The sequence below is a fragment of the Scomber japonicus genome, chromosome 15 (genome assembly GCF_027409825.1).
Source record: "Scomber japonicus isolate fScoJap1 chromosome 15, fScoJap1.pri, whole genome shotgun sequence".
Lineage (NCBI taxonomy): Eukaryota > Metazoa > Chordata > Actinopteri > Scombriformes > Scombridae > Scomber > Scomber japonicus.
In genome coordinates, this window is record NC_070592.1 from 17,444,203 (window position 1) to 17,470,305 (window position 26,103).

At 40.6% G+C, this 26,103-nt stretch overlaps 2 protein-coding genes across 2 annotated transcripts; both read right to left on the reverse strand.

Annotated features, from left to right (window-relative positions):
• Positions 1 to 210: 210 nt before the first annotated feature.
• LOC128373903 (uncharacterized) lies at positions 211 to 6,113 on the reverse strand. The gene is made up of 8 exons (XM_053334099.1): positions 5,997 to 6,113; positions 5,765 to 5,910; positions 5,422 to 5,537; positions 2,954 to 3,298; positions 2,352 to 2,636; positions 1,132 to 1,476; positions 322 to 627; positions 211 to 239 (listed from the first exon to the last, which is right to left on the reverse strand). Exons 1-8 carry the CDS (start codon positions 6,111 to 6,113, stop codon positions 211 to 213), a joined length of 1,689 nt encoding a protein of 562 aa, XP_053190074.1.
• A 6,025-nt stretch (positions 6,114 to 12,138) lies between these two features.
• susd5 (sushi domain containing 5) lies at positions 12,139 to 24,824 on the reverse strand. The gene is made up of 5 exons (XM_053334100.1): positions 24,737 to 24,824; positions 23,312 to 23,489; positions 19,190 to 19,299; positions 15,148 to 15,336; positions 12,139 to 13,988 (listed from the first exon to the last, which is right to left on the reverse strand). Exons 1-5 carry the CDS (start codon positions 24,822 to 24,824, stop codon positions 12,139 to 12,141), a joined length of 2,415 nt encoding a protein of 804 aa, XP_053190075.1.
• Positions 24,825 to 26,103: the final 1,279 nt, after the last annotated feature.

Genomic DNA, 26,103 nt, shown 5'->3' on the forward strand with positions numbered 1-26,103 from the left:
CTGTTCTTATGTTTATGTTTCACAATGATGACAATGATGACTACAACAACACAAACAATGACCACTACTATGACCAATACAATGATCAAAGTGAAATCTATGAGAAAAAGAAGAAAAAATGTGATATGGAGCACATTCATACCAACATTCAAACATTCATAAGGCAACTACAGTTGATTTTGACTTTAGAAAACTTTAATTTAACATAATCTAATTAGATCCAGATTCTTCATTAAAACCTGAAAAATTAACCCTAAACATTTATATTTACATACAGTGATGATCAATTTATAAGTCTGTAGTTTATGAAGTGTTTCTCACCATCAGCAGGTGTTTTGATTGCAGGAATCGTCTTAAACACCTGAATTTCAGCAACTGAAAGCAGTCGTGCTGTACATCCAACTAGTGTGTCATTTCCACCGAAAACAGACAGCATAGCTGTAGTGGTGACAGTGACTGTACCGTTGGCGTTGGTGACACTGACTGTGCTGCTGTTAGAGAAGTAGAGGTCTTGTTGTGGGACATTCAGAGTGACTGTGGGAGCAGGACGACCTGTGGCCGAGCAAGACACAACCATCTCTTCAGTAGAGTTTGATTCTCTGATTTGTAGAATGGGTTCATGCAGCTCTGCAAAGACAAAACATTAAAAACATCACATGAACCAAGTTGATGCAAAAATCAAGTAGTTTGCTGATTTCACCTGTTTCACAACATCAAATATATTTGGAGCAGCCTCTGTCACTTTTCATGTCATAGAAAACTTAAGGTTGTTTACATAACCCTGATTCACTCAATAGCGAGTGAGATGTCTCCATATGGGATGCTCGCTGAAGCATTTATCTCATTATGCCAATTCTGATTGGCTGTCAAACATGTTTGTCCACATCAAGGTAGGCTAGTGCCACCTGCCTTAAATATCTCATGTGGACAACACGGCCTCATTCAAGATAAGCACCTCTTCTGGGCGTGCATCCTATAGTGAGACATTGAAATGAATATAAGCAAAGAGAAAATTTAATTTCACAAATTGAGGAAAATGGATTTAGAATAATTAGTGGACAATTTAAGTCCAGCAGAAGAAGTCAAAACTATTCACCATCAATGTCTTCAAATGTGAAGAAAGGACCTCACCATAGACTTGGAGGCAAGTTCTGCCTTTCAGAGAACCACCTGAATACAGAGAGCTAAACCGACAGAGATAGCAGCTTTCATCCTGCTCCACCGCCTTCTTAATAACTATGGAGCAGTTCTGCAGTCCAGCATCTTTAAACTCCACTTTCCCCTGAAAACCAGGATTCACTGTTTGTCCAGAGTATTTGTTGTAGTTGCCAAGATTCTTCTTCTTCCCCTCAGGTGAAAGTTTCTGCCAGGTGACCTGAAGAACATCTTTATACTGCATGACCTGACAGCTGAGATGGGCATCTTCTCCTAGTTTTGCCCACACAGTCGGCTGTGTTAGTATCACATCTGTTAGACCTGCATGAAGGAAAAGAGGCAGATGTTTTTACTACAGTTTAACATTGTGATTTATAATGTAATGAAGCAGTCATTGAAAAAATTTGAAAAATGTTTGTGATATAGTGGATTGTTAAGTGATTTTTGAATTATTTAAGAGATAAAATTATTATATGGAGCTATTATAGCCTTTGTATTAAACAGGCTTTGGCTTGGTGTTGGTTGTTGTGTCTTAGTAGGCTTGTTGTATTATGTATTGGTATTCTCATGATGAATATGAATGTTATGGATGTGTTATTAAAGTATGGTTTTAAAAAATCATATCGACACCAGGGAGAGCTGCAGGCACTATACAATATACAATACACTATATCTAAAAAGGATCTAAACAAACAAACAAAACCTACTCACAGATTATTTCAACATCAACTGTAACTTACATTATAATTATGGATTTCTTTTTCTTACCTTTTTGAAATACCACCACCACAACAAGGAAATACAAGACTGCATAATCTGCTATTGCTGCTCCACATAGATTCAAAGTCCAAAGATATGTGTACATGTATTTATGTGCTGTGGCTGTGGAACTGTAATAATCCAGGTGTAGAACAGTATTTAGGTGTCAGTCTCCTGATTTCCTGTCGGCCTATATGCCATGTACCGACAAATAAAGGCAAAAAAAAAAACCCAAACCCACAAAAACTATTCATCCAATCATTTTGTGAGAACATGATTGATCAATGTAAATCTAGCTGGGCTTTTTTGGATCAAAATGTTACTTCTCTCTTATCAGATCCAGATTCCTCATTAAAACCTGAAAACTTAAACCCAAACATCAGATTAAGAAAGTGATGATCAATTTATAAATCTGTAGTTTTTTAAATGTTACTCACCAGGAATCGTCTTAAACACCTGAATTTCAGGGCCTGAGATCAGTCGTGCTGTACATCGAACTTGTATGTCGTTTCCATGGAAATCAGGCAACACAGCTGTAGTGGTGACAGTGACTGTACCGTTGGCGTTGGTGACACTGACTGTTCTGCTGTTAGTGAAGTAGAGGTCTTGTTGTGGGACATTCAGAGTGACTGTGGGAGCAGGACGACCTGTGGCCGAGCAGGACACAACTGTCTCTTCCGTCGAGTTTGATTCTCTGATTTGTAGAATGGGTTCATGCAGCTCTGCAAAGACAAAACATTAAAAACATCACATGAACCAAGGTGTTAAAAATAATCAAGTAGTTTTCTGATTTCACCTGTTTTATAACACTGTATATCATATATATTTAGAGCAGCATCTGCCACTCTTCATGTCATAGAAAAAAAATAATTTTACAAATTGAGGAAAATGAATTTGGGAATAATTAATGGACAATTTAACTGCAATTTCTGTTTAAGCCCTGCAGGAGAAGATGTGCCGTGTAAAACAAGCTAAAGCTTGATTCCACTACATTTCCCAATTATCCTGAAAGTCTTCAAAAGTAAAGACAGGTACTCACCATAGAGTTGGATGCAGGTTGTGCCTTCCTGAAAACTACCAGTATGCAGAGAGGTATACTGACAAACATAGCATCTTACATCTTGCTGCGTCAGCCTCCTGATAGCTATGGTGGATTTCTTCAATCCAGTTTCTTTAAACACCACTTTCCCCTTAAAACTAGCAACGACTGTTGGTCCAGCAGTTCTGTGGTCATTGGCAATATTAATCCTCCTCCCATCAGGCAACACTTTCTTCCAGGTGGCCTGAATGAAATCCTGAAGATCCATGACCTGACAGCTGAGAGTGGCATCTTCTCCTAGTTTTGCCATCACAGTCGGCTGTGTTAGTATCATATCTGTTATACCTGAGTGGAGAAAAGGGAATGACAGTTATCGATGTGATGTTTTTTTCTATAGTTTAACATTGTGATTTATATTTAATGGAGCAGTCATTGAAAAAATCTGAAAATTTTTGTGATGTAGTGTATTGCTAAGTGATTTTTTAATTATTTAAGAGATAAAACTATTATATGGAGCTATTGTAGCCTTTGTATTGGACAGGCTTTGGCTTGGTGTTGGTTATTGTGTCTTAGTAGGCTTGCTGTGCTATGTATTGCCATTCTCATGATAAATATGAATGATATGCATGTGTAGATACCCTCTCTACATTTAAGAGTAGGCTTAAAACTTTCCTTTTTGATAAAGCTTATAGTTAGGGCCGGCCAGGCTTGTCCTTGACCAGCTCCTAGATTATGCTGCTATAGTCTTAGATTGCTGGGGGACTCCCATGATGCACTGAGCTCCTTTCTCCTCCTCCCTCTCTCTCTCTATCCATCCAACTATATCCATTTACATTCACGCACTATAAATGCATTCACTAACTTAAACTTCTTTCTCAGAGTTCTCTGTGCTTTCTTGTCTCACAGGTAACCTGGGGCTGTAGACGTTGGGATGACAGAATCAATGTCAATGTTGATTTCCAATGTGCTTCTCTCTCAATGTTGATTTTTAATGTGCTTCTCTCTCCTATCTTGTCTCTCTCTCCTCTCTACCCCCCCCCCCCCCTCCTCCACACACACACACACTATATAAATAAAGATTGATTGATTGATTGATATTTTCCAGTTTAACTATAAACACAGTGCACTGACACAGTAAACTACACTGGGGATGTAACAATTACAAATGTATATAAATAATAACACATACAACAAAAAAACATGTACGTATATTAAACTTGAATTAAGAAAAAGGATCAAATATACTTAAAACACTGCCTATGCAACTTTAACTGATATATGGGTCTGGCTCTAGTAGGTATATCTTTTGTTATAAAGTATGGTTAGAAATAATCATACTGACACCAGGGAGTGCTGCAGGCTATAATACACTATAGCTAAAAGGGATCTAAACAAACAAACAAATAAAACCTATTCACGATCGATTATGTAAACATCAACTGTAACTTAAATTATAATTACAGATTTCTTTTTCTTACCATTTTGGAATACCACCACCGCAACAAGGAAATAATATAAGACTGCATGGCTTGCCATTGCTGCTCCACAGAGAATTCAAAGTCCAAGATCTTTGTACATGTACTTCTGTGCAGAAAGGTGTGGCTGTGAGACAGTAGGACTGTATTTATTCAGGTGTAGAGCAGTAGGTGTGAATATGAAAATAATATTTTTTTAAAAGAATATAAATCTGCCTATAAACAACATAACAATCTTATATTACCAGCACATAAACTGATCCTTCCTACATTTCCAAAGGGGAACTTCTGAAATTTAAAATACAGGAATACTCTATTCACTTTGGGAAAAAGATGGGAAACAAAATATAAATTCTGCAAACTAAACTTGATGAAATCTACCTTTAAATGAATGGGCATACATAAGATCCAGAGCTAAATGGATTGAAGAAGGAGAAACAAGTACATCATATCTGTGATTAAGAGAAGAGAAAGAAACTCAATCAAAGCCTTAGTAATTAACGGCCACATCAACACAGATCCATCCTCGATTGCAAAGGAAATAGTGTATTTCTATAGCCAGTTATATTACTCAGGTTATTCTATTAACTGTAGACTCCTTCTTTAACCATATCAAAGCTATGATACTATCTCTCCATCCTAAATATTCCATATGTATGGGGACTCTGTAAGACACACCGCAAGGAAACCAAGCAGACCACCCTGCACCTGTGGGTGTACAAGCAGCAGACAAATTCGAATGAAATGTCACTGCTACCAGAACCATACCGGAACTATTTACAAATATACACTATGTACACAATGGAGGCATGGTCAGTTTGGCCATGTCCTACTGCACTACGCTCAGCACATGCTCAGTGAACGGGGTACCGGCTGCTACATTCATGCAGTAGAACCTAATAAAGGTGGATGAGGTCGGCCAAGAGGCCGGCGTACAAATCTCAGACGGGGAGCACCTCTCCACAGGGCCCAGAATGGCTTGGAATGGCTTACCTGCCTCCTTATATGCCTGTTGGATTGCCTCTACAACCCAATGAGACAGGCTACCCTTGGAGACTGGTTGCCCAAGAGTGTCAGTCCTGTAGCAGACAACGAGCTGGTCTGTAGCCCTGTGGCACGAGTCTGCTGAATTTACAGCGTAAAGGTCCTAAAGGCCCACTCGACCCAGCTCCACCATCCTGAGGATGGTGGAAAGGGTGAAGCTCAAGAAACCGGCTGGAGTGGGACTCATACCAGACCTTAGGGTGGAATGCAAGATTCGGGCGCAGCACCACCCCTGCATCCCCAGGCAAGAAGCAGCAGCATTCCTCATACACTGAAACGGCAAGGAGCTTACCCGCCCTTTTTGCCGACACAATACCCAATAAGAATGCTGTCTTGAGGGAAAGCCATCTCAGCTAAACCGTTTCCAGAGGCTCGAATAGCCCATGCTGCAAGGCTGGCAGAACCATCTCCAAATCCCATGGGGAGACGGATGGCCTCCTGGAAGAGGGATCAACCCTACAAGCACCCCTACGAAACTGAGCAATAAGGTCACAACAACCCCTTGCCAGTTTATGAGGTCCAACACTGGCTGCCTTTATGGCTGCCACCATCCCCCTCAAAGTTGAGGGAGACTTGTCTGCCTCCAACATTTCCTGGAGAAACTGAAGGATATCAGGGGCCATGCAGGAAAAGGGATCCATCTGTCTTGAGGTACACCATGATTAAAACATTCACCAACGATATGAATAAGCAGCCCTGGTCGAAGGAGCCTGGGCCACCTACAAAGTGCCTACCACAGACTAAACAATCCCATGGCTAGAAATTCCTGTGGCCACTGATGTGCCAATCGCATCAGTGCCCAAGGTACCTCACCATGAAGAAAAAGAGGGGACAATGAATGGTCTCCCTGGATGCAAAGAGAATGGCCGCAGCCGTGCTGAAGCAATCCCATATTTCGTTCACAACCTCCGGATGCAGCCGCCGATCCGCTGCAAAGTTTTCCTGACCCGGCACATGTGTCCCTCAGGGACTTGAACCGGGGATGAGCCCACTCAAATATTATCTGAGCCAATCTGAAAAGGTGAGGGGAACCTAGGCCCCTATGCCTGTTAATATACGCCGCCGCTACTGTACAGTCTGTTCTCATCAGCACACAGTGGTTCCGCAGCTCTGGCAGGAAGTGCAGAAGAGCCAGATGGATACCCTGCAACTCCAAAACATTTATGTACTGTGCTAACCAGGGTCTCTGCCAATGGCCACAGATGCCCTTGACTTCGTGGACAGCCCCCCCAGTCTACCACAGATACGTCTGATGACACCACCTGACAACGCAACACTGGCCCCAGTGCAATCCCTCCTGCCATGTTGGTCGGCTACTGCCACCAACGCAGAGCTACACACAGTCTGCGTGTCACCTGCACAGATTCCTCTGTGGGTAAAGTCCAAGGCACAGGAGCCAGCACTGCACTGGGAGCATGTTCAGAAGAGCCAGGGGTATGACATGCACTGTGGCTGCCATCAGGCAGTGCTGCCACCAATGCACACAAACAACACTTGGCCGTGGAGGTGTAGCGTTCAGCTGGGAAGTACGCCCCTGTTACCTCCGATGAGGTCAGATTTCACGGGAGACAATGGCTATGCAAGTGAAACCGATGTCACAAGCCGCCACGCTTCTACCAGCCTGTGTGGCAAAGACAGTTGCAGCTATGCAGAAAGGGGCTTGTAGACCAGCTCTCCCAAACACGAAGTAAGTGGATATTGCACACAAGCCGTCAAACACATGCTCTTCTCTATGCTCTCAAGAGAATTAAACACACAACTGCTTGCAGTGGAAATCAAGGAATCGGAATTGCCACACAGGTGTGTGTCTTATGGAATATGTAGGATGGAGAGATAGTCTTGACACAATAGAGAACTTATTCCCTGTATTGATGATGAATTTGTTAAGTTATGCAGATATTAAGCAGATATTACTTTTGATGAGTTGAATAAAGCTATAGAGAGTTTGGCTCTAAACAAGTTGTGACGGTCTCACAGGCAACTTCTACAAACATTTTTCGGACTTATTAATTGAACCGTTCTCACTTATGTTACAGGAAGCTACTGATAGCTTGACTTTGCCTTCCACCATGAAACAAGGTATTATAACTTAAAAGGACCCTAAAATACTAGATAACCTTAGACCAATCACATTATGAACAATGATTACAAACCTGTAACCCATATTTTTGCAAATAGATCAAAAAGTTGTTGCTTCATGTAGAATTAAAAGTCCAAAGACATGTGTACATGTATTTCTGTGCAAACAGATGTGGCTGTGGATCAATAGGTACTGTAATAATCAAGGTGTAGAACAGTATGTAGGTGTTAGTATAAAAATAATGAGTATATAAGTATTTAAATCCACCTATATAATAATATAATGGGATTCACTTCAATGAGGAATAAACAGTTGATTTAACCAGCTGCTGTTTTGCTTTAAACTATTTTTATATTACCTGCACATTTTCTTTTTGGTTTGTTTTATTGTTCATCATCAGTACTTTATAATTATTCACATTTGCTGCATAAAATAACCCCAGGTAGGAGGTTTGTAATCCCTAAATGATTATTCAAAAGAATAAAGGCCAATTCAACTTTCCTCCTGTTTCACACCTTGTACTTCCTTTAGACCTACATGTGAAATATGCACAATCATTACCTACATACCTACATTACCTAATACAGTGTTGGTGCTGTAAATGTTGCAGGTTACCACTGGAAAATGATAATACATTTTTAAAAACTGTAGGCTACATTAATACTGATACCTAATGTGACAGATGAGAAACACTGACATGATTTTAACAGCAATCTCCTACAAAAGTATGACTCTGCTGTCTGCAAGACCACCAAAAGTCACGAGTTGGAGGGGGGGGAACAGCAAGCGTCCTTTTTAGACTTGATCAATTCTGGGGGCTGTGCTGAGCAGAGAGACACAGCCAGAGGAAACACTGAGTTGTTTAATAATGTTTGAACATTGAGTCTCTGTGCAGTTTGTCACACAGCAATGTTAAAAACCCACAGAGGAACATTCCCTCTGTCTTACTGTGTCTCTAACTCTGCGATCGCTTTCTCTCCAGCCTGTTTTTACCTTCTGTCTTTTATAACTACTCCCTTGTCCATACTTATCTATTATCTCCTCTCATTGATTCTCTTCCAAACATTGTTGGAGCATATCACAAAGAAGCAGACGATAAGCCTATAGCTGCTGGAAAGGGGTGGAGGTTGAATGTTAAGATAAAAACGTGATTGTTAGGAGGTTAAGGTCGTAGGTCACAGTCACACCTTGAGATTTGACAAAAGGTCAAGCACTGTTTACACAGACACACACACACACACACGTTTGTCTTTAGGTCTTTGTGAGGACACTCATTGAGCTAATGCTTTTCATAGCCCCTTACCCTGACCTTAACCACTACAATTAAATGCCCAACCTGTACCCTGAACTGGGCCTAACCCACATTTTAACCATAATCTTAAAACCAAGTCCTAACCCTCAGTTTGCCCTTGGTATCTGTGAAATACAGTATATAAATGTCCTCACAACCCAAACCCCCCCCCCCCCCCCCCCCCGACACACACACACACACACACACACACACACACACGCAAATCTGATGTACATTGTGTGTGAATGTGTCCATTTGAACTTGACAGTTAAACAAGTTATGTACAATGCAATAATAACCCCATAGTCACATGTTAAGGACTTTATTGTGGCCTACAGAACACATACACAGTACACCCTTCATCCTGACATTACACTCATCAGGCACTTTGAGATGAAGAAGAAACAGACATGATGAAATAGTAGTATTTTCCTGTTTTGCTTTTTAATATTTACTTTCTTTCAAATCTTGTGCTTGTGATTTTGAATACAGCTCAAGTGATCCCAAATGTAATCTCAGTATTTTTTAATGTTCTCGATGATTATTATCAGTCTTCAAGCATGGACAAAAGCTGACTATAGGAGTACAGTACTTGTGTTTCAACAGCAGTGTGGAGTGGTAAGTGAAGCAGTGGATTTTGAGTGGAGTGGAGATTAGCTGACCCTGTGTAAGACCTGGAGAGGTAATGTCTAATATAAACTAAGCTCGACTGTCCTGGTGAAGAAAGATATGTCCCATTTTCTCAACACCAGTTATGCTACCTTGTGAAGCAGAAAGTTGTCATAGTCAAATACAGATGCTAACAGATGTTAAAAAACCGAAAGGGGCTTCTTTTAGGGTTTTTTTCAAGGACATTTTGATGTGGGCATTATTATTATTATTATTATGATTTTGGACTTTAATTTGGACTTTATTGAATGTATTTGTAATGTGTTTTTAACAATTTGGGACCATTAACATCTTGGAAATAAGTATTTTCATGTACCTTGGATTATGTTACGTCCATAAAAAATATAAAAATACAAAACTTATGCCATTAAAAAACAGAAAATCTACAGATGTTTTATTTCTCATGACCTCACTAGACAATTGCTTCACTTTCAGATACTACAATGTGGAAATAATTTATATCAGTTTGAATTTAGGAAAAGGAGTTGGCTGTTATTCACTAAACCAACCCAAATCCACCAAATCCTTCTTTCATGACCAGATTAGAAAACACGTTTACAAAAGCTCTCTATAATTCAAGTGAGAACACTGGACGTTTTGAAAAGTTGGACACATACTTTTGAGAAAAACAAAATGACACCGTAAAGTGCCTCACTTTATGGTGTCGTCAGTAATAAATTATCATTTTGTTCTTCTAATCAACACCCACTTACACTGATACACCTACAATGAAGCTCTTTCTATTGAAGTTATTGACATACAGTTATAATCTTATACATCACTACAATTACAAACTCTAATCTTTAAGTTTAAATCCTCCTGTGGCTATTTGAATTTATTTACATTTATTTCCCTTTTACTGGAGGAACTTTTCTATTTGTCTGTGTTTTCATTTATTTGGCACATTATGGAGACAACAAGTGTAAATATCACAGAACATACATATCCACAGTACACCATAAAATCTGTCATTATTTCAACTAGAGCTGATTGACAAAATGTTTAAAGTTACATAATTTATAACCTAGCTAAATTTACTGTAGCATTTTTAAATTAATAAAATTGTGTACATTCCCAAATATTTGAAATAGGAATAGCAAAAACAACCAATGATATGTAAGCAGATGCTATATAACAAGATAATCTAACAGTCTAGTCCAGAGGACCCTCGTTAACTGCTCATTGTGTAATTAATCAGGACAAACATCAGAACGCATGAAAGTAAATATCATCCACTGATGAATATCTAACTTTACATGCATTATTATAGAGATAAAAGCAACAATTTATTATGATACACATATTACAGCATGTGGTCCAGCCCTAAATTGTACCTAAGGTCTTGTTGTCAGCACTCCGAGTCCACCAATTATTTAGACATCTAATTACAATTTTTGATTGAACTTTCATGAAAAAAATAATAATTTTGTATTACACCCATAGCAGTCAGATTATTTCAGACTATTCATAATGACTGAAATTTACATTATAACACGTGTCATAGGTTCTCTTTGTTGCCATGGCAGCAGCACAATGTTTGATCTCTCGTCGGCCTGAAAACTGTCGGCATCCACTGTGGTTCCTCAGTTGGAAACTTCAACCACTGACCGGTAGATTGCACAGACCTGACACACACACACACACGCACACACACACACACACACACATACACACACAAACACACACTCACACACACACGCACACACACACAGAAAGGGGCTGAGTCTGCAGTCTGGACACCTGCTGTATCTCCCACCAGACAACTGTCAAAACCAACAGGGGCAGGAAAATCTTAAAATGTATCTCCTGTCATCCTTTCTTTTCTTACACATCCAGTATTTTTCAATGAGCCTTTTTTTCTACTCTTCCCCTCTAACATACCACTCATTACACATTCTCATCTGGTCTAATCACCATCATCATAATCCTTTTTTTTCTTTCATGCTGGAACGAGCTGCCCAAATCTGCTGCGATGAGCTGTAGTGTTATGATCTTCAGCGCTCTAGTCGTGGAGTGAAATACAGGTGTTGTTTTTTTTTTTGCTGTTTTTTTTATCAACGCAATAAACAGAAAAGAAGACTGAGATAAACAAATTCAAACAAAACACATTGACAATAAACAGAGCAGTCAATGAAACCCACAAAAACAACAGCAAGGTAACACAAAAGAATGTCCAAGAGCGTTGAAGATTGAAGTCTCAGTTCATATATTCAGGCAGACGTGCCCTCTGTTGTGGTTTTCCTACATGGTCATTTCCTTATAATCTCATTCCTGGAGCCGAGTCCAGACCAGGCACAGTCCCTCCAACTCTTCAGCTAGATGCCAGAGCTCTAAAAATAATGGGTAGGTATGACAAAGACGAGAAAAGTTCCTTATGATAGATCTTTTTTCACTTTGTCAAGTCTTGGTTCTTGTTGTTTTACTATATTTTCTGCAACATGTAGGTAAGGTTTTGCTTTTCACACCTGCTTTATGGCCCAACTCATCTCTTCATACCTATCCAGAATTTTCAAATATGCAGTAGTGTCTAGCAAGATAAAGGGCCGTGCTCTCCGCTCAAATTCCTCTGAATCATCCCAAATTCCCAAATGTCTCTGCCCTCCATCAATGTCCATCCCTCTCTCTCCTAAACTTTTTGCTGCATCTCTATCTGTTGGCCCTGTCTGGCCTGACTTTGCCCCTTCCCATTCATCTTGTACATTGAGCTTTTCTGCTGTTGCCGCCGGTAACACCACACCCCAATGATGACCGCTAAGGCAACCACACACACAACCACGATTATGGCTGCCACTGTGGGACCCCGGCTGGAGGAACTGGGAGGATGAGGAGGGCAGTCCTCCCCTGTACAGATTGCCTCCCCCATCTCTCCCTCCACCTCGTCCCTCTCACCGGTCTCACCAGGCAGGTCATGCACAGTGTGTTCCTCCAGCCCTCCAGTGATGACATCGCCATCATGCACAGGTGGGGCTGGGCCGTGATCAGGAAAGGGGTGTTCGGTGAGGTCACCCAGCCAGGAGTGGGTAGGAGCTGCCTGTTGTGTGTCGTAGTCCAGGGTGTCGGAGTATGAGGTCTCTGGCTCTTCAGGAGAGGGTGCAGTAGTAAGCATGACGCCAGGCCACACCTCATCCACTCCCCCTTGCTTTATGTCAGAGTCAGTAGTGGGAGACTCAGGCACCTCTGGTAAACTGGTGTAAGGGACAGGCTTCTCCACCTCATTGGGTCTGTCTGTTGTCCTAACAAGAGTCCCCCTCTCTCTATCCTCTGGTCTCATCCTCTCCGTTGTGGAATCACTTTTTTCAGTTTCCTCCGGAGCAACAGGGTACCCGTCCAGCCAGGTCTCGTCTGTGGTGGCCGTCGCCCCTGCTCCCTTCTGGGTGACATTCTGACGTTCATCTGTTTCTATAGAAAAGATTACATGCGGATGATCATCATCTTCATGGCTATCATGGTCGTCATGGTGGTCATGGTTGTCATAGCTGTCGTGGTCATCGGGATCCTTGTGGTCATGATCGTCTTCACTTGGATCATAATGCTCCTCGCCATCATCATGGTCATCACGGTCTGGATGTTCCTCCAAACTGTCAGGATGTTCCTCCAAACTGTCAGGATGTTCCTCCAAACTGTCAGGATGTTCCTGGTCATCGTCGGTGTGATCATCTGTCACATCCTCGTGTTCATCGTAAGTATCATCTCGATCATCATAATCCTGGCTGCCGTAGCGAACATGATGCCGGTCATCTTCATGTTCCCCCATGTCATAATGGTCATACCGTTCATCATGATCACGGTGGTCCAGATCATCATCCTGAGCTGAAATGTAATGCTTTGAATCTTCATCATGGTCATCTTTGTCCTGGTGACTGTCAGGGTCATCTTGATCATCGGGGTGGCTGTCATCATGGACATCCTGGACGTCCTGGTCGTCATGGTCGCTGTTGTCGTGATCATCTCGGTCATCTGTGTCATGATCATCATAGGTGTCTTGCTCATGATCATGATCATGATCATCAACAGGAAGCTGGTGGGGTTGCCTTTCTTGGCTCTCCTGCTCTTTACTCTCCTCTGATTGGGCGCCTGAAGCCCTCTGTGTAGTCTGTGGGACAGGATTGGTGGAGACTGGGTGTCCCTCCTGCTGGAAGGCCTCAGAGGGGAACCAGAAGAGGTGTTTCTGGGAGAGAAGAGACACAGGTGCATCTGTGGCTGCAGCTGCATCAGTTTTGACCTCCTCCCTATTGTGCTCTGTCAGCTCTCCTCCCTCTTCCTGCTCTCCATGCTGGTCTTGATGCTCTGCCTCTACCTCCAAACTGAAACTCGCCTCTTGCTGCTCTTGAACCCTCTTCCCCTCGGGGTATGCTGCTCCATGCACCTCCTCGTACACTTCACCATGAGCTTCTTCTGGTCCCTCGTTGTGACCCTCTGCCTCTCCATAGGAATCTGTGAACTTGTCCTCGTAGTCCACGTGACTCTCAGTCTCATCTGCAAATACACACAGAAGAGACATGGTTAATCAGTTGGCAGAGTTAGTGATCATATAGCACAACTCAAAAAAATCAAAGAAGGCATTTGCATTGGGAAGAGCTTGCCTGGCTCTGTCTAGAGGGGAATAAAATCCACATGTAGCGCCTCAGAAAGTCGTTATAAGAAAGCAATTTCTACTTTATTGTTTACCCTTCATTAGAGGTTAAAACGTGATAGCAGTGGAGAGCAGACTGAGCAGTCCAACCAAAGAGAGATTTTCACTTTGCAGATTGTTGTGACAATTTACCTCTTTCACTGGACTTCAATGAGGAAGGAGATCATTTTCAGTAGAGTACTGTCACACTTTATTTATTGCTTAGCGTGTAGCACACTCAACACAGACATACAAGCTTCTACAGAGGAGTGAGCCCCAAATAGTGGGGGCGAATAGTTCTATATCTCTTTCTCACCAACCCCTAGGAGTTGTTGTGACTAATCTATGCGTGGTTATAGCCAAGCAGACATGGAGGGATATGGTTCAGCATGAACAGATACTCTTCATTTGTCTCTCATACTGGAACACACCGTTCAGATGCACAAACATAGTTTCTATAGCTGTCATTAAGCACCTTTATCTTTACTCATTCTCAAGTTCACAGAAGCACATGTACATATTCATACAATCATTTCCTTCACGAGATTTATACATTTAAAGGATTTATAGAGGTGTGAACAGGCAAAACTGTCCATTATTTCAGAAGAGAATAATTCAAATTAGAGTAAAATCTGAACACAGAGATACAATTTGTGCCCAAATTGTGTCTGACATTAGAGCACAAACATGACTACACCTTTGTTAGCTTGAGATACTGCCTTTGTAGACAACCCTTGGGACCTTCTCCCTCTGTTGTGAACTGGGCCACATTATGGCATGTCACACTGAGGTGCCATAGCAGGCATTTTCATTGCAACTCACAACTGAGACATTGTTTTCCAAAACCAAGGAATCAGGTACTTGTCACCTAACAACAGTGGGAGCTGACAAGTAAGGAAGTTGATCTCAGTGTGGTCTCCTGTCTAGGTCAAAACTCTAAAGAGGATGAGCAATGGCAAACTTTCTCTTTCAGCGTCTTTCCATTTCTGCTCTTCAACATTAACATTTTAAATACCTTCTTACCTTTGACACAAACCTGCACCAGCCCATACCACTCTCCACAGCTGTCGCATAGGAGGCTGAAGGCGCTTTGCCCACTGGGCATCACATAACCAGGCAGACATGTGTAGAGCAGCTCATCGCCCATCTCAAACTCACTTTGTCCTTGCATGCGTGCATTTGGAAAGGATGGAGGATCACCACACGCCACACCTGTCACAAACAAACACAGACACATATAAAAAGAAAGAAAAGAGGAAAAGACACCTTCTCACAAAGTTGGATGTAAATGTTTTGAATTGTTAAACTATTAGACAAAGATTATGCTAATCCTATTCAGTTCTACACAGTGTAATGAAACATGACCACACTCACATTATTTTTAGCTTTCCAGCTATTCCATTTGTAAATAGGAGGTGATAAGAAAGGCTCAAGGGACAGGAAGGAATGGGGTTTTATGGGAAATGTGGATGTAATTTTGACCCACACCTCCACTAACAATGCCACTGTGATGAGATAATAGCTGTGTATTGTCCTTGCTCTAGTTGAAATTTTGTGGCAACAAAGTTTATTTGACAAACAATTACATATTCATTGCCTCCATTTTTTGACATGCTGTGACATTACATGACAGAACAACATTGTGTTTTAGCAAGGACTATTATAGGTTACTGCTATTTCCCAAAGCACTGCATAGTTTGGGGATGACAATGCTGTCTGGTTTGTCAGCCCACCACTTTGGTCCAGACTGCAATCTCTCAGCAACCCTTGTAAGGATTTCATTCAGATTTGTGTAGATATCCATGATCCCCATAGAACAAATCGACTATGGTTTATTCCTTGACTTTTCATTATGTACCTTTGTTTTCAATTTGTGGGTTTAAGTTAAACTATTCATGTAGTGTCATTAAATCAGGTTACACATTTACAGTATGTCCCCCTCAGGGTAAACTGTATCAACTTTGTTTTAGTGCCATCATCAGCACAAAATTTCAATTCATTCAGTACTTTGGATTATGACCAAATACCCACAAAATTAATGACAATCCCCTCAGCTTCAGCTTTACTTTGTGTTTAGTGCTAATTAGCAGATGTTAGCATGGCATCACACTAAAACTAAGATGGTGAATATGGTTAACATGATACCTGCTAAAAGTTTGCATGTTAGGATTGTCATTGTGTGCATGTTAGCATGCTGATGTTAGCACTGGACATGGCCAGTGGTGGAAGAACTTCTCAGATCCTTTACTTAAGTAAAAGTACATAAGTATTAGCAGAAAAATGTAGTTGAAGTATTGCAGTAAAAGTAGTGGTTTGGTCCCTCTGACTGATGTATTATTATATATGACATCATTAGATTATTAATAGTGAAGCATCAGTGTTAGAGCGGCATGTTACTGTTGCAGCTGCTGGAGGTGGAGCTAGTTTGAACTACTTTATATACAGTTAGCTAGTTCAGTCCAGTGGTTCCCAACCTAGGGGTAGGGCCTCCCAAGGGTCGTCAGATAAATCTGAGGGGCCATGAGATGGTTAAAACAAAGTTGTGATACACAAATCTGACTATACGCTGCTTTTTGTAAGATGTCAAAAGCCAAATAAAGGTTGGAAACCACATGTTTCATCCTTAACAATGTAAAAGAAATAAAGAAATACTTGAGTAAAGTGAGTACCATAGCACAAGTACAGTTCTACACAGGTACACAGAAGAGAGATATATAATAAATTCTGCAAGGGGATGCTGCCTAAAGAAGCTGATTCGCAACTGAGCCAGGGAGAATTGGGGTCATCTATGAACCATTCTAGAAGAAACTTAAACTGTGCAGCTCAAAGGTAAGATGAAAATTAAGGCACTGCTAAACCACCACTTTTAACAGGTAGACAGAGGAAGCTGTATCTTAACCTGGGTCTCTTTTTACGTCAAATTAATGATAAGATCGCACTATTTAATTGTGTAAAAACTTTCTTTGACACCATAACTGGTAACAACTGAAAGAAATACAAGAGACGTGAAAGGATATTCATTTTGATCAGATGGATATGACCTAGAAAAGACAGGGGCAGGCCACACCACCTATCGAGATCCTGTTTTATAGTTTGTAAAAGAGGGGCAACATTTAATTTTGAGACTTTTACACCTAGATATAAGAATCCTGCTGGAGATCATCGAAAAGGTTGTGAGACATTTGGATCTAATGTTTGTGAGGAACAAAGAGGCATGGCTTCAGTTTAAGAAAAATATATTTTATAACTGGAGAAAGAGCCATAGTTATTAATTAGCTCTGTCAATTTAAGAATAGAATGTGCAGGGGAATTTTAAAAAATCAAAATGTCATCAGCGTACAGCGAAATTTTATGCTGACGATTATTTAAAAAGATTCCTCTATTATTAGTGTCTTGTCTAATGGTGGCCGCTATGGGCTCCATAGCTAGTGCAAACAAAAGTGGGCTCAGGGGGCAACCCTGCCTAGTCGCCCGTTTGATGTTAAATTACTAGACCTGAGTCCATTTGTGATTACCGCTGAGAGGGGCGATGTGTACAAGATCTGAATCCATTTAATAATTTTTGAGTGTGAAGAAAAGATAGGGCCATTGTAGCCTGTCAAAAGCTTTCTCCGCATCGAGAGAAATGACCAAAGCTTCTGCACTGTACAAAGAGGAATGCTGAATAATGTTAAGCAATTATGAGAAGAATACCTTCCACGTATAAAGCCAGTCTGGTCGTTAGCAATGACAAGTAGACTCGTTTGATATTGTGATGTACTTTGTGACATATAATTTGTTCTGTTTTATGTTTTTGTTGTTTTGACTCTCTTGAAAAAGGGGATTTTTAATCTATTTGACGTTATCCTCCTTAAGCCTGCATTGACTGATTTTTTGGCCACTTGGGGGCAACAGAAGCAAGTAGTGAAAACAAGTAAACAATTGCTTATTTACACATCCAGCAGCTGGAGTTGTGTTTCTTTCCACCTGAGAGCCTCTCTTTTAGATCTGTTTTGGCCTCTATCAACTGTTGAGGGAAATCTCTGATTCTTAAGCCACTAAATGCTCAACTAAGTTTGCCAGCTACTCACTAACTGTGTCTATTTGCCATTTGGTGCTGAGCAGGTGGTGGAAAGTTACATTTTAGAGATTTTTTATGAGTGGTAAGAGTAACCTAAAACAGTAAAGTTGTGGGCCAGAGAGCTAAACAATGAGCTGTAACTCGTTTTAAAGCCAAGTGTTAGGTCCGAGTCAGGTTCATCACTATGAGTGACAACTCTGATATTACATATTATCATTTGATACATTGTTAATATAAACACAATATTGATTATAGCATAGGTTTTTAAACAAAGTTTAATAAAACAATAAAAGGGTCAATTTTATACAATTGAATACAATCTTTAAATTGTGTATTGTCCCTATAATTGGACTGGCACTTTGTAGCATCTCTTACCAAAATAAGCACAGCTGTAGCACACATCCACTACTGTGGACCTGTGTGATTGCTTTCACCTACATTAAGTGGATCTGTACAGTTCATTTTTACCACAGCAGAGTTTTCTTTTCAGCCTCGGGGTGTGTGGTATATAAACAGCTACAGTAGGTTTACTGTTTATGAGGAAGGACTACAGAGTACTCCTTTGGGTGGTGTCCAATAATAGTCTGATCCAAAACCAACCACTGGTCCCCTTCCCCTCTTAGATTAATGTAGAATAGGTGTGTGGAATTTAGCTTCAGCTCCGTCAGGGTTTACACACACTCATGGATCAAGTTATATCATCACATACACACACACATACACACACATGCTTATATTTATTAGAAAACAGAGAGATTGTTATATAATGACAGATATGAGTGAAAACAGACACAAGCAGTGTCAAAGTGGAGGTGTAGATGAAAGGAGCACAGGAACACCTCAGTAAACATTTCAAGAGAGAGAACTGCAATGATACTGTACACACAATACTCATCCATTCATATCCCCACCATAAGGCCCTACTACTCCTTCAGGTCAGGATGCTCCTTATGTGATTTACACAAGAATGGGCGGATAAATTTGTGTATGTGTGTGTTTACTGACCTTTATCTCTGATGCAGAAGGCGTCCAGGTGTGCTGCATCCTCTGTAGCATTTTCTGCTTTTACATCCACTGCTTTCAGGGCACCACCCACAATATTACACACTGTGGTCCTAGAAATCAATAGATAGATAGATTTAACATTCACTTACACACAAACACACCCGTTAATTACAACTTTATTAAGAGCAACTGGCCTACGGCAATGCTTTTACACACCCCTAAGGGACTCTAGGATTGAGGGTAGTCATAATTAAATCCAATGTGTTCGCTTTTAAGGTACACACACACTCACAAACTCAAACAGGCTGTCTGTAAGGTATATCTCATGTATCCTGTACTTGCAGCATTACACCCCTGATAAAAGTAATGACACGTGTCTTCTGAATAACATCATGTGTAAAGCTGCAGTTCTGGTGGGAAACAAGAGGGCATACAGACATACAGACACAGACACATATTTGCTGCTTTCTTGGTCAGCACCAGATTTGTTGCCTAATCAAATATTATTGCAGCATGACGTCAGAGACCAGGAACACATATCATGGCTCAGACGTGCTGCAGTATCAGCAGTTGTGGTCTTCTGCGGCACAATATTATCACACTATGGCATATTAGTGACTGATGTTCCCATGTACAAGCCTTGAATTACATCCAACTTTATATAGAACAACCATAACATGAGGGGCTTAATATGATACGTATATTAAACAGGGACCAAAAGAATAATATGGGAAGTACACATCGCCTACAAGCTGCAGTAGCAAAAAAACGATGTAATGGTCTATTTTTGCTGCCACATTATTAAGGTTTTCGTCCTCCAAAAGCAACAGATAAGAATGACTCAAACTTCTCTGGCCAATCAAATCACGTTCCCATAGCAGCTCCCAGCACCAATCGACCCCATGTGAAAAAGAAAATTCAAAGCAAATGTTGGCAGGGTTCAGAAAAGTCATTAAAAGTCAGACATATTACACTTTTCATTAACGACAAGCTTGACCAGTGATATAAATCAAGCATCATTAAATGGAAAAGGTATCAGCCCAGAGTTGTCTGCGAGTCTGTGTGTGTGTGTGTGTGTGTGTGTGTGTGTGTGTGTGTGTGTGTGTGTGTGTGTGTGTGTGTGTGTGTGTGTGTGTGTGTGTGTGTGTGTGTGTGTGTGTGTGTGTGGTGTGTGTGCAACTGAGTTAATCAAAGCATCAGTAATTGGAAAGAATTTGACTGGCAGAGCAGTGAGACTGTGAGAAGTGGTGTGAGTCATGCTGCATGCTTGTACCATGCTAACTTCAGCTTATAAGGACAAAAGTCTGAGGGAGAGAGAGAGAGAAATAGGCAGTGAGACAGAAATCACCAAGAAAACACGAAAGAGGAAAAAAAACAAAAAAAACAAAGATTGTTTTCATATTAAACTATAGCTCCTGCAGGCATCTATGTGTGTGTGTGTGTGTGTGTGAGAGAGAGAGAGAGAGGGAGGGGGGTAGTAGGTCAAAACGACTGACCTCTATAAGTTGTTTACCTTTTATTTGAATGAATATCCATTTCTTAAAACCCTGACCTTATGTGATATTACTATTACAGGAGAAAACCCAAAGCTATGTGTTTGATATTGAATGTTGCTTCAGTCTGATAGTATTATTGTGTTTGGTTACCGAGGCAGCAGATCGATGACTGACAGGTAAGAGAAAGATGTTAAGACGGGAGAGTCAATCTGAGAAGGACTTGTTATTATGCAACAGACCTAAAAAATGATGTCAGCAATTTCTGAAGACTCAACTAACTGGCACCAACACCAGAGTGCTATCTTCTGCAAAACTGGCAAAACACCACAACTCAAACTACATAGAAATGTATTTATTTTATCATTGCATTTGTATCCATTTTATTAGTCTCTTTAGTTTTAATTTAATGTTTACATTTGTACTGTATTATTATAGGCTTGTCAGTCAGTGGGAAAGCACTTTGAATTGTGCTAACCAGTATGAAAGATGCTATACAAATAAGGCTTGATTGATAGATTATGCGTTTGAGGGCTGAAAAAAATGGTATGAGTTAAGAGCCTGTAGACAAACTGGAGACTTTTGGTGTCCAGTGAGCCCCTTTCTTCATGAAAAAAATATGTTTGCAAAGATGTTATATCAGACTAACTTGTAGATGTGCATTTGTGGCATATTGCTTTCATTTTGAGTATTTTGATTATCATAGAGGATGGTTATGATTGGATAAAATGTAAGAAAAAAAGAAAACAAAACAGATAAAATCCTGACAAGGGAAACAGGAAACAAAGAGATGTCCAAATGTATCTTTGACACGTTTTATTAAGATTATTTTTCTTGACAATTAAACACATGGGCCCAGGATCATCAATGTCATCATCAAGTGTGTAATGATAAAGCGGCTAAAGCTGTTAAAGAGGCTTTCAAATTCATTATTGCTACTGAGTCATCAGAAATAAGGGAGGAGGGAGGTTTGGAGCTCCTAACGCTTTAAACCTGGGAGGGGGATGTACTGTATATGAGATGGGTCAACAGACAAGACTATACAGGACACTGATCAAAGCAGACCTAGATCCTACAGCAGACAGCCAAGAAACAGCCTCACATAGTGCCAACAGGAAAGAAGGAACAACATCATATCAACTAAAATATGTGAACGGCTCGCTGTGTGTTTGCATTCCTGATTACAAGTGATAAGTCAAAAAAAGAAGAAACAATAATAAAGAGTGTGGGACGTAACATTGGACCCCTGGCCTACTTAACCTCCATTTTCTTCACTAACACAAGAAGGACCAGAAGGATGAGGTAGGTTCAGGCGGAAAAGGGCGGAGAGTTGGATGCTTAGACAGACAGCAATGGATGGATGATACACTGTGAAACATGGTAAGAGGGTGTGAAAGCTGATGTCCACTGGCTAACACAGATAGAGCAGGGAACACAGAACACTCTTCCTCTAAGCAAACGTTTGTCATTTTGGGGTAGCCGCCATTTTGAAGCAGGTTAGTGACTGCAAAGATATTTCTCCTTTAAGGGATGATTTAGGAAAAAATATGCATCAATTATTATTTTTTACAATTAATTACACATAATTACATAATAAATGTAATCATATTACACCCATTTAACACTGAAGGCACGTGTGGAAGTACCTGAAGGAATTAGTTGATCAATCAATGGACAATAGAATGATCAGCAACTATTTAGATTGTTGAAATATCAGAAATTCTCTAAATTCTCTGACTCTAGCTTTACCAATGTGAGCATTTCCTGTATTTTAAGTTTTTTTTCTGTGTCAAATTGAATATATCTGGATTTTGGACTGTTTTCAGTTGTCTTGCAAAAAACAAGACAACTTTGGGAACTGTTGCAACAGATTCGACAAAAATGAAAAGATTTGTTCGATGTACTAATTGAAGTTGTGTCAGAATTAAATATGTATCTGTTTTAGTCTGCCTGACAGTGTTCGGGGTGAGATGGGGAGATAAGGGAGGACAAATTAGGAGATAAACTTTCAATATTGAGGGGAAAAAAAGTTCTCATTTTTAATATATCAAGGGCAGTATTTCAGCTCAACTTTAAAAGGCAGAAGCATCTCACCACCATCCTTATAATATTGAGCACTATGTACCCTACTGCCTCCACCTTATATTTGAATAAAAAAAAAGTGTACCTGTCTTCCTCTAGTCCCAAATTAACTCTCTGTCTCTTCCTGTCTGTGTCAGTTCCCGTCTCTGGGTGCTGAGAGCTGTGTGTCATGTTACCGTGGAGATGAGAGGTGTAAATGGAGGCGGTTGTCGACATGACACCCCGGCTCAGAATTCCCTCCTCCTCCAGGAAGGAACAGAGGAGTCTTTCTCCCTCTCTTCCTCTCTCGTTTTCTCTTTCGCCCCTGAAATGTGTCACTCTCTTCTTCTATCTTGCCGCTCTCTCTTTAACTGCTGCTTCTGCTTTTACTTCCTTTCTCTTTCATCCATTCCCACAACCTCCGTCACACACACAGAAGCACATACACACCAAAATGACCTTTGACATCTCAAGAAATCACAAGTCTCCCTACATGTCCCTTAAAACAATGACAACTCACACACAAACACACGCAATTGCTTTAACAAATAGCCTACTTCTATCTTACCCTACTGTGCCTCCATAGAGCCACCCACGGGTGCACGGGGAAAAGTAGCACTCCAACACAGCATGACGGACCTCCTCTGCTGATGCCAAGCGGGCGTGCTGTAAGGCACAAGCCCGTTCAGCATCCCTGAAGCCCTGCAGGCCAGAGGAGTTCCTCAGATCCAACACAAACACTCGACCTGAGGAAAGAGAACAAAGAGTTAAAGGAATAAATTTAATCTGAAACTTGTGATTAACTGTCATTAACCTCTTATATTGGAAAATGTTGGTGGGTATATTTTCTGCAGAGAATAAATTGATTTGTGGGCTTCTAGATAATAGCTGTCTGTAAAGAGTCTGTAAGAATTAGACACAACTTGTTGATTGTGAGTTATAATCCAATTCAAATAATCTTTGCTGGTTTATCTGTCTTCCCACATAAAGAAAGAAGACAGTCCGCAAATGAAAATTTGCTATAAAAGAAATCTGATTTTAGGGTTATAATATTTTAATGCTGAATATTTTTTGTGCTAATAAAAATTTCCTCAACCCATATGTCCAGGTTAGGAACACCACCAAAATGTTTTAAATTGTCTTGGACATCCTTGGCTACTGAAAAACCAGAGACTTAAACAATGAGGCAGGTATCTGTTTTATTAGAGAGAGCATAATAGGGAATAGCAAAGCACCAGTGCAATGATTTTGAGGCTGATACCAAAATATGTTTCACCAATACAAATATTTCTTTTCATTAGATTACAAATGCAGGTGTAAATCATCAACCAATCAAGATGTGCCTGTCCTAGTTAAGGTAACGTCACATAGTATGACGGGAAAGATCATATTTCCCAAATAAATTCCAAGAAACAATTTTTGATGGTGCGAACCTCAGATAATAGTACTGACGGATCAATTAACTGCATTACATTGTCACACACACACACACACACACACACACACACACACACACACACACACACACACACACACATACATATATATATATTTATACAACTAGAGTTAAACCCAACAAAGCTGTGGCTGTCGAAACCTGATTGAAAGACGCGGACCCCTCAAACAACTTCCAAGCCTTTTACGCACAGGTTTATTGTGTGTACAAGGTTGTGTTTTCTCGATATTTTAACCAAAAATGTATTTAAGGGGAAATGAACTACGGACTGAGCTGGGGAAACGCTCTTTGAGGGTGATGGACAGGAGATAATCAAGGACGAGATGAATCGAGGATAGCGCGCGCTTCCACCGTGCGCTCTGGAGTGACGGTCATTACCATTAGCCAACTTTTTGGATGAAAGCTTTAATATTCTTATACGATATAATGTATGACAGCCAGTGGTGCGTTTATAATGATGTCTATAGTTTCGTTGTCTATATTTATATAGAGTACTTAACTACATAATTTGTGTCGTAGCATGAAATATGGACTTACCGTCTGCATTTACAACGGAGGCCACGAAAAGACAAGCCAGGCATCCAAAGAGCAATGACAAAACAGTTTGGTCACAACGGTCCAGCATGTTTATGCGCCCTCGGTGTTCGGTTAAATATCACTTTAAAAACGTTGAAAAACGTTTCCAAAAAAACTTCCGGAGGAAATTGTATTCTCAAGTTTAATCTTGCAGCTTTAAGAACAAACTCCTGCTATTTTCCCCCCGGTGGCAGAGGTGGACTGAGGAGACAGAAGATACTATGAGCTTGTTGACAAGTGCGAGTGATAACGGAGAGAAAACGGACGGAGCCGCTCAAGAGCGAGGAGCAGTTTATCTCCCAAATAGTCGCCCTCGCAAGCAGATGGAGCACCGGTGTGAAAACTCGCGTGTCCCCGTTAGTAAATACGTCACGGTTTAAAATCTTGAGGGAGGGCTAAGCCGGACTGCTCCTTTACAGAGAGGGAGAGGGAGAGAATGGAAAAGCAGCTGCTTTAGTGTCGCTGAGCAAGACACGGACAGTGAGGTCATGTACCTGCTCATTGCTTATGAGCTGACATGGATACCAGCATCAGCTACATGTTAAATGTGACTGAGGAATAACTGGTCCTGCATTTCTCTTTAAAGACAAATTAACACCAGGGTCAAATAAGGGTTCACAGGTTCAGTACACCCAAATGAAGCTGATCCTTTGAGCATAATAATCTTAATTAAAGTGATTTGCCTCCTCTACTAGGCTGAACTTGGTGCTCTGATTCTGTGTGTGTGTGTGTGTGTGTGTGTGTGTCCCATTTGGTGAGGTAGATAAAGACCAGAGAGCTTTTTTTGGCGCATGTAGGCATTGTTCACTGAATCTGCAGGTGAAGATAACGACCCACATAGTACCAATACATGCAGGGTCCACACCAGTAAAGCTAATATTACAACATATAAAACTTTATACACAGAGAGTAAAAGGTATCACAGCTTGCACATATGCTTTTTATTAATAAATGCACACAGAAACAAATACCTCTCCATCTCTGTCTAATTTGCACATATTGGTGCATGCATAAGGACAGGAGTGTCTTCTTTGGCTATTATCCTCTTATGAGTGAATATTTGGGCATTTTCTTATTTATAAGCGACAAAGAGAGAATATTTTGAGATTGAAAGATGATTTTTGACCTTGGAGTTTGTTCAAAACTTTTCTGGAGTATTATCAGCTTTTTAACATGGACGAGACATGCTTCAAGTTCTCAGGGAAATTGAAATTTGAACGGTTTCAAGTCAAATGCTATCGGCCAGGGAAGATATTGTGATGCAATCAAGTTCTCCAGAACACCTACTGACCTTATAGTGAGAGTGTTTTGTCAAGAACAGAGACATA

Coding starts and splice junctions, on each gene's coding strand:
- susd5 (XM_053334100.1), bottom strand. CDS start 24,824: ATGCTGGACCGTTGTGACCAAACTGTTTTGTCATTGCTCTTTGGATGC. Junction 23,490..24,736: donor CTCCGTTGTAAATGCAGACG/GTAAGTCCATAT, acceptor CTCTTTCCTCAG/GTCGAGTGTTTGTGTTGGAT. Junction 13,989..15,147: donor GGTGCAGGTTTGTGTCAAAG/GTAAGAAGGTAT, acceptor GTGTATTTGCAG/ATGAGACTGAGAGTCACGTG.
- LOC128373903 (XM_053334099.1), bottom strand. CDS start 6,113: ATGGATCCCTTTTCCTGCATGGCCCCTGATATCCTTCAGTTTCTCCAG. Junction 5,911..5,996: donor CAGCCATAAAGGCAGCCAGT/GTTGGACCTCAT, acceptor TCCCTCTTCCAG/GAGGCCATCCGTCTCCCCAT. Junction 5,538..5,764: donor TGTGTCGGCAAAAAGGGCGG/GTAAGCTCCTTG, acceptor CTCGTGCCACAG/GGCTACAGACCAGCTCGTTG.